Source organism: Barbus barbus (genome assembly GCF_936440315.1).
Source record: "Barbus barbus genome assembly, chromosome: 15".
Lineage (NCBI taxonomy): Eukaryota > Metazoa > Chordata > Actinopteri > Cypriniformes > Cyprinidae > Barbus > Barbus barbus.
The window spans coordinates 21,469,471-21,479,269 of record NC_136743.1 but is presented as its reverse complement, the minus strand read 5'-3'; the positions used below and the strand labels follow the sequence as shown (position 1 = coordinate 21,479,269).

Below are 9,799 nucleotides of genomic sequence, written 5' to 3'. Positions count from 1 at the left end.
TAATGATGACCAACACATTTTATTATGAAGGGCCAAATTACTCAAAATTAAACTTAAACAAATAATCTCTGTATGTGTCTGTCCTCAGAAATCTTCTCATGTCATTCAGGAATCCATATTCTTTGCAAGAAGTGTTGCTATTATAATATTTTTCTTTAAAGCTGTGTTTAGACTGTCAAGTATATGTCAATCATTTATTCATAAATGAATAGTGTGTGTGTGTGTGTGTGTTTGTGGTTATTGTCTGACAGGTCACACTAGTTTTATGTTAAAGCAGGCCCTGAATGACAATAACGCTTGACATGATATGAATTGCACAGCTCCACCAGAAGAGGGTGCAGACCTTCAACCAAGTTTTTATTCCTATAGCGGTTATACTGTAGCCTTTCAAAACTCAGACTTTAATTATGAAACACTCACAGACATGGTTTTGAGGGAAAAAAAAATATATTTCATCCCCTGCTGTAATAAAGAAATCTGATCACATCCATCACTGTCCTGAGTGTGGACAGTTTGATCATCATAGCATATGAATTTGTACAGACTCTGCTGCATAACATGAACATCATGGTTCCCTCATTCTGGTAACTTATCAGAATAAACAGAGAGATTCACAAATGTAGATTCTTAGTTGGGGAAACATGCCAAGACCTTTGTCTGAATTTCAAATGGCCTGTATTTGGTGTGTATTCATGTGTATTTATGTCAATTTTATCCGCACCATTTAAAACTGCATGCCTTTACCAGATCTGTGAAGAAAAAGAACAGAATAAATCAATATGTTCTAAGTGGACACTATTTTGTAAGTCAAGACATGACTATAAAACTTAACATTTATAATAACATCTATTTTTTTTGACATATAATTTACCAGATATTGTAAATAGACACACTGTTTACCTGGTGGACCCTGGCCGGTCTCGTAGGTCCTTTCAATCATGTCAATGTACTTTTTACCCAGGAATTCCTCCAGAGGTTTAGTGATCTCTTGAAGGCATTTAGTGGAATCAGAGAAAAGGAGGTTTCTTTCACCCTGTGACTTAAACAGATGAACTTTTGGATCAGCCTGAAACATAGGGAAGAGGAGTCAAAACTAAGGCAAATTACTTTGCAGACAAAATGTAGAAATATATTGAGGTTAAAAATCTGGTCTGGTAACACAAAGAAATGAAAGAGTGAACTGAACCACGCTGCGCTATTAACACTGCAATAGACCAAATGCAGAATGTGTGAAAGAAAACTGAACTGAAAATGAAAATTACAGGAAATTCTACACAGAACTGCACTGAACTCACTTGAGCCTGATTCAGAACGTTCACCACATCGGCGCGTGCATCTTTCCGGGTGATCACAGCATGAGCTGGAACCTTGGCGAGGTTACAATTAACATAATCAGTGTGTTTTACTGATTTGTCTGGTGATTCTGGACAGATCAGTTCAAAATCATCAGACTTCAGATCCTTAGCCCAGTCCAGTCCTTTACCTAAGGAGATACAGATATAGAAAAGGAACCATATCAGAAAAATATAATATTTAAAAATGTGCCACAATGAAAAATGTGAAGCTTTATTTATCAATGCAAACCATGCTAACCATCAGTGTACTCCCCAACAGTAGTGTGCTTGATAAAAGCAACATCACCAGTTTTTTCTGCAAGACACCTACAAGAGGAGTAAGATCATATTCTGCTTTAGATTATGGAGTCAGCGTACAAATCTGATAAAGCACATTTTCCTTTTAATTACAATGTGTGGCATATGGTCCAGTACCTGAAAGCCCCATCATAGCCATAATAAGTCTCATCAGAAGAGGCTTTGCACTTGCTCTGCTCTCCCACTGCCTTCCCACTGCCTTTACACAGTTTACACATGTTTGATTTAGGATCAGCACCAGGAGCACAGCCTTCACTGAAGAAATTGTCTGAGAAACGGAGAGTAAATGTGCAATTTTATGTGATTACAACAACTTTGTGTGATTGTTCATAGAAAAAAAAAATTAACCAACTGTGAGTGCATATTTAGTAATACTCACATAGGGTACAGTCAGACGTATTGCCGCATATGGCTGAATCTGGGACTATCCAGCCAGCACTGGTGTTCAGGCCAGTGTGGCAGGACTTCTTCCCTCGCAGGTTATTCCAGGTTACACCCGAACCCTTACGCACCACGGCCACAGCATAGAAACTTGAGACCTCTGTGCACATCACAGAAATGAAGTTTAAAGGTCCATTCACACCAAGAACATTAAATATAAAGATAACTATAACAATAATGATATTAGCGCCGACACAAATGAATGATAATGTTGTGTTTGCTATAAACATGCTCTGCACTTTTGTTATCACTTTAAATGCTCCTTAAAGCAGGGTTGATTCTGATTGTTTTTATAGTTTATCAGCTGGAAAAAATAGTTTTGAAAGTGGATTATTCTATTCATTTTAGATGCTTAAATTTAACAAATTTTAAAATTATATCATTATCATCCTTGGTGTCAACAGGTGTGCATTAAAGGGATAGTTCACCCAAAAATGAAAATTCTGTCATCATTTACTGTGACTTTCTTTCTTCTCTTGAGCACAAAAGATGATATTTTGAAGAATGTTGGTAACCAAAAAGTTGTGTAAGAATTACAGAACCTCAGACACTTTGAACTTCTGAGATGTACAACACACACACAATGTATTAACATACAGACACCTGTCTCCACATCCCACTGAGAGAAAATGCGGGAAAACGCCTCTCTCACATATGCATCGGTACCTTTTCATCCCCTTCCTTCCCCTCACCCATCCTTCACTCAGCTCACTCAGAATGGTCAATAGTAGAATGGAATGTTCTACATTAATGCAAGTGATATTTACAGTCATGTTTGGTATCATTTGAATTGTCTCAGGGCGACTGGTACAATGGTCTCATTCTTGCAGGAAGTAAACTACAAGGTAATACAGATCCTAAGAGTTCAGAGATATTTTGCACACTGTAGAGGGCGGGTCAGTTCCCAGTGGTTTTCATGCAAAATTACCTTTTGTACCAAAAGGTGTTAACTCAATCAATGCAAATTACAATTGCTAGGTCTTGTCTCCATCTCGGGGGGTGTTGGTCTTGGTGTGAAGTACTTAAGGAAATGTTGCAAAATTTCAACCTAAATACGAGGTCATAATAAAATGGAGTCAGATAAAATAATAAAATGGAGTCAGATTAGAGTTTAACTAAAATTAAAGAACTTTGCGCATTGAAAAGAACCAAACACGCAGGAAACCTTCAGCCACCATTGGATACCTTCTTTGGGCCAAATGTGTGGATCGTACAGTTGCTTAACCCCATTTACTTCCATCGTATGGGAAAAAATACTGTGGAAGTCAAAGGCTAGTATACAATGATTGGTTACCAGAATTTTTCAGTAAATCTTCTTTTGTTTTTAACAGAGAAAGCCATTAATGTAGGCTTGGAAAAAGTGGAAGTTGTGTAAATTGTGACAGAATTTTCATTTTTGGATAGTTCACCCAAAAATGAAGTAATTATGCATAATTAATTGCTAATTATAACAGTAAGTGCATGTAACGTGTGTAACAAAGACATGTTAAAATAAAGTATCACCCTTCTTTTGTGTTCAACATAAGAAAGAAACTTATACAGGTTTGGAATAACATGAGGGTGTGTAAATGATGAAAAAAAAATTTTTTTGGGTGAGCTATTCTTTTAAGACAGGATTAGCGGACCAGTTTTCACAGTACAGTACAGACCAGTGTTTCACAAAAGTGGAAGTATGTTATACTTACCTCCACCAGCACCAGCATCACAGCTTTCTGCGAGGAAAAAGAGAATATAATATTAGGTTTCATCAAACATGTAAATTCTGACAAACAGGTGGCTTATAAACTGATTTATGAAATATGAGAGTGTTCATACTTTGATCATACTGCTCAACCATAACTGGAACTAGACCGCACTTTCCAGCAATATATACCTGGCCACCATCAACTGCAATGGCATCAGCTTCTTTGCGCTTTTAAAGTCAAGCAGAAAATCAAACAGAATATTAACTACAGGTGGACAGCACATAAAGATAATTGACATCAACCTCAGAACTCATCCATGTGATCCAACAATACCATGATTTTCTTGAAGCACTCTTCCACAGATGATTCCCTCTGGCACCTGATACGATCAATCTGACTGCTTATGTTGTCACACTTCTGTTGCTCTGCATGGCTAATGGTACACCAGTCAATTGGAGGGTCTTGATTCGGGGCTGACGGGTTCCCAGCTGATAAGAAGTTATACATACAATCAAGTAAATGTCAAGAACAGTACATAATACATAGTCAGCACACAACTTTATATGTAGCGTCTGCACTCACATAATGCTAGAGCATTTTTCAGTTTTAGTGGATGTATAGTCAATATCAAAGTTCACACAAAAAAAGACTAAATAATATATATGTAATTTAAGCAATCGATGAATGCTATATAATTAAAATAAATGTTGTTTAATACAGGATTATTTGAGGCTTAATTGTTGTAATATTTTTCAGGGACCCTGTACATTCAAATGCATTCTAAGCATAATTGTGTGTCACCTCTAAGAGCACGCATGGCCTCATGATAATCTTCTCCCAGGTAGATGAAGTAGTCTGTGCCGTTAGGGAGCTCCACCAGTTCAGATGTAGAGTCTAAGAACATCAGGTCTTTACCCCCAAAAGCAGCAGAAGAGAAAAGATCTGAATCCTGTTGAACAAAACAGTTGAATATTCAAAGCTGGCTTTCAATGTCTCCTGAATGTATTGTATTATATGGTTAAATATCTAGATTTTGATCAATATTACTCCCTTTCTTAAAACAATGTCAGGGTCTTTCTTCAGTAATAATCTAGTCAAGAGAAATTAAAATAACTAATATAACATTTATTTGAATTGGCATACCGGAATCTGTTTAAGGACTTTATGAATCTGCTGTGAGTCAGCGTCCTCGCGGCCGATGACAGCACGGAAAGGCTCTTTGGCGAGGTAGCAGTCCTTGTACTCCTCAACACTTTTCCTGCTGCCATCCATGCACAACAGCTGGAAGTTCTGTCTTTCACTCGCTTAAGAGTTCAGATTGGACAAGAAGCTTGTAAATCAACAGCCATGCAATCATAACCTCCTGCCACAAATCTAATATCTTTAACAGTTTTAAGACAGTCAATAATTATTTAGATTTTAGAAAAAGATATCACTCACATGGGATTGCATCCTGACAAACAAAGGCAACTTGTCCATGACCATTTTTCAAGCACCTGGAGAGAATGCAGGAGTTATATTGTTGTTCATATGTAGAGAAGACAATGGTATACGAGAGTGTGTTAGTGTGAACCGTACTGTAAGGCTCCTTCATCACCATAGTATTTCTCGTTTTGTGAGCAGCTGCAGTCACCCTGGCAAGCTTGGCACAGGTTTGGGTATCGGGCTTTTGATATTCCAGGAACGCAGCTACTTGAAAAGAACTGTGACACAGCTGGAGAACACAAAAAACACAACTAAAAACCTGATATTGTATTGTATTATTGATTTTTTTTTTATGCAGAATTAAGCAAATTTTACTGTAAATTGATAAATGAACTGCTATAGATAAATAACAAAAGAATAACAAAGTGGAGTAAAAACAAAAAGTCCTCATGATTATGATAATACATTTTATGACGAATACTAGTTTGCAACATCAAGCAGCATACTGGACTGAGATCAAATTGGAAGTCTTGCACATTCAAGTTAAAAATAGTCGTGTCTGCTCTTGTATTAAAAATAAGGTGGATGCAAAGTTGCAATGGATGACGGTCAATATTAAGAAATATCAGACAACTGAATATCAATATTCCAGAGAGCCGTGTAATAATAATTTACACAATAATAAGCCACACTAACCATTCTCAAGAGGCAGGTCATCATGACTGTCCCAGAGAATCTTATTTTGTGCAACCAGTCTTCCAATGGGTATATTCCAGCCTCCAGGTCTTTGATAACAACTGTGGCATGAAGTCTTTCCCTTGAGATCATTGATAGTAAAGTCAGTGTCCTTCTTTACCACAGCCACAGCATAACAGGATTCTTGAGAAGTGGAGAAGAAAGAAGGTGAAGAGATTTAAAAACATCTGACTGATAAATTAAAAGATATTTAGAGACAGTTTCATCATGTGCTGAATGATGATGATTTTTATTAAGGGAAAAAATAAGGAAACATTTGCTTATTTAGTTGTTACAGCACAAAATTAAAAATCATAAAAAGGGGCCATCTTGTCTCACTACTGGGCTAAGAGGATCCCCCTACATGGAGAAAGAAGCCTGCATAAACTTATCCCAGCTATTATCTGATTTTTGCAGAATATGTCAAATATAATATGACATCATTATTTATTTATTTTTATATTTCAAAAAATTTGTCATTAATCTGAAACTAAAACTAAATGAATGTTGTCTATTTTGACAAATTAGTTTAATAAATAAATAATGAATGACAAATCAAATAACAGAATCACAGTTAAAGAGATTCATCTGATTTGCATTGCATATTCTATGTAATAATTTATATTAACTTGTCATATTAATAAAATATCCATTTACATTGAAAAATACCAATCATTTGGTCTATAGGTTATGATGAATAATGAATATGTTTGAAGTGTGTATCTTATTTATTAAATATATTCTTGTAATCAACACCACAATAAAATAATAACATTTTTTACTTGTTTTAGACTCCTCTACTATGACAGGACGGAGGGCATATGGACGTAGTCCAGCTTGATAAATATGTTGTCCATCTACAGTTATAGCATCTGTTTCACCAGCCTGTGAATCATAGACAATTTAATAAAAATGTTATTTAAACAAACAGTGTGTGTGAGGTAAAGCAATAGGCATGTTTTATTACCTTGATGCTTAACATGCACTCAGTTACAGAAGATTTGAGAAGACACTCAAGCTCTGGTGATTTGGTGGTGAGGTGTTGGCATTTCTTCAGCTCATTCTGTGACTTCACACACCATTTGACTTTCTGAGCGCCGGCTGAGGGCAGTGCCACAACTGCAAAGAAAAAGACACAGTAATAGTTAATAGTCCACTTGAGCACAATAATTAAATAAGAACTGAAGAAAACATGTCAAAAATATCAAACATGGCAATTACCAAAGCACCCCAGCAACGAGATGAGCAGGATGTTCATGTTAGGCCTTCACCAGGGATTTTTGGCACGGGGAGACAGGAGAGATGAGGCTTTTTATAGGAGCTCTGCAAGCACTATTGGGTTGGATCAGACATACAAGACTAGATCATCATCATCATTGTTTGCTCATGATTTCTCAATATCTGTTTGTGCAGGCTATGTGCCAGTTCACATTTTGCAGAAGGGGCCATTTTCTATCATAGAAATTATCTGGTGAAGTTAATGTTAAATTCAAACATTTATTTTTTTTATACTTTTTATATAAATTAATAGTAGAACAGTACAATTATATTGTACATGCACCTAGAAAATTAGAAAACACTTTAGATTAGGGAATACCATTCACTATTGCATATTAGCATGCATATTACTAGCATATTGACTGTTTACTAGTACTTTTTAAGCACATATTAATGCCTTATTCTGCATGACCATGTTCTGGATCCCTTAACCCGGCCCCATACCTAAACATAAGTATTACAAACAGCTACCTCACTTACTATCAATAAGATGCAAATTGAAAGGGGAAACTCTTAGTTAATAGTGAATATGTGTTTCCTAATCTAAAGTGTTACCAAAAATTGAATTAAAAACAACTGACAACTTGCCCTTAACCTGACATTAATGGAAAATACCCTTCAACCACAGTTGAACCTTTTAGTTAAAATCTACATTCATTATACAGTGGACACTGAATGTTAGTGTAATTTTATTGTGTGTGTGTGTGTGTTATATATATATATATACATACATAAATGAGTGTGTTTGTGTGTGTGTTTAATATCATATATACAGTATATATATATATATATATATATATATATATATATATATATATATGTATATGTATGTATATAGGATATTGAAATTGTTAATTCAACTGGAATTTTAACTCAAACTAGTTAAGGTAAAGTCCCTGTGGCAATTAATCCTGATCTCTGCTGTTGTATGCATCAGTATTAATGATTTATTGTCCAACACATGTCTGCATTCAAATTCCTTATATGCTGCTTAACATGACTGACTCATGTTGTGGTGGATGGCTGCATTCGTAAAGACATTTGCTCAGAGTAAACAGTGTTGTCTCTGTTTGGAGAACATTTAGCAGTTTTTGCACTTGGCAATCAGTGGACTGGTCCGTATTTGATTTGAGTACATTGTAAATATTATTCAATGCAAGAGCGTAAAGTACAAACTGATGAAGGTTCAGCAAAGTAACCAAAAATCAGTAAAAGCGTTTTTGACAGATTAAATACATCATTTATCATCATATCCACATCAACTCTCTTTAGTGTCAGTCTTCCATCTAGAAATACACTGTGCCTATTAAATACATGCTGTTTTATACAGTAGGCCTACATAATCTTTATTTACATTTTGAGATAAAAGTCTGATAAAAAATTTGTTTGATTATCATACAAATAGTGCAGAATCTTATATTTCTGAAGCATTTTTTCTTTCTTTTTTATGTTTAAATAAGACTTTGAATAACAGATTTCTAGTGTGACTTCTCTGAACACCACTGTGTGTGAATGCTGCTCAAACAACACTGTCATTGTGATTCGTGTGTGGAAAATACAGTCTTAAAAATAACCAGCATTTATAATGGTACTTTATTTATTGCCAAGAGCAAAAATTATTAAGAGATTATTATTTTAGACAATAGCATTTCTCTCCCTACTCGCTTCTGAAATGATGGCTAAGCCCCTGCTAATGTCAATCTAACACGTTTACATAGAAAAATAACCTTGTCATGTTTCAGTCAGAATTCAGTCGGTGATCACATTGCATTTATCAGCTCAACAGTAGTGTTGTTTTTGGCGGCCTGTTTTAATTTTAGTTGTAGTCTAGTCTTTGTGTGAAGCTGTCATTTTAGTTTTTATTAGTTTTAGTCACGTTCATACTCTTTTTAGTCTAGTCTAGTATTAATCTACGAAAACTGATGACATTTTAGTCTAGTTTTAGTCTACGAAAACTGATGACATTTAGTCTAGTTTTCGTCAATGAAAATTGTATTTTATTTTATTTTTAGTAATGCACTTCTATTTAACCCAGTCAATATAGTATAAGTACCTAGTAGTATAGACGAAACCAAAATTTTCTTTTAGCCAAACCCATTTCAAACAAGGTTATCTTATTATATTATTGTTACCTTATAGACTCAAGAATACATCCATTCCAGACACAGAAGACGATCTGATTTGAATTTACAACATTTATTTTACCAACCAAACATGTTAGAAGTACACACACATCTCCCAAAGACGAACCCTATGGAGCGCATTTGGTGCCAATATTCATCAAACAAATCCAGTGTTTTGCAAATAAACACAATCTGCTTTGCAAAGAAAAACTTGACTTTCAAACAAACGCGAAGTGATTTTCAAATACAAAACTCTATTTGAGAGAAAATGCAGAGGTATGGACCAGTGGCGGCTGGTGAAAAATATTTTAGGTGGGGCTGTTTGTGCGGGGGGGGGCTGGGGGAGGAAAATTTTAATTTCATAGATGTGATTTCCTGCATTCTAGTGCATTTTAGGCCACCCATGTCCCTTGCTTATACCAATAAAATAACTCAAACCAGTCAATACCAATGGTCTAAA

The 9,799-nt window shown here is 35.4% G+C and overlaps 1 protein-coding gene across 1 annotated transcript; it reads right to left on the bottom strand.

The window, feature by feature from the left end:
* On the bottom strand, positions 1-7,284 carry LOC306881487 (serotransferrin-1-like). The gene is made up of 17 exons (XM_079435621.1): positions 7,160-7,284; positions 6,906-7,057; positions 6,721-6,823; positions 5,900-6,082; positions 5,357-5,492; positions 5,219-5,274; positions 4,922-5,082; positions 4,580-4,727; positions 4,112-4,266; positions 3,909-4,005; positions 3,779-3,805; positions 2,032-2,193; positions 1,770-1,920; positions 1,594-1,661; positions 1,296-1,483; positions 901-1,066; positions 1-749 (listed from the first exon to the last, which is right to left on the bottom strand). Exons 1-17 carry the CDS (start codon positions 7,194-7,196, stop codon positions 712-714), a joined length of 2,028 nt encoding a protein of 675 aa, XP_079291747.1. The 5' UTR covers positions 7,197-7,284; the 3' UTR covers positions 1-711.
* Positions 7,285-9,799: the final 2,515 nt, after the last annotated feature.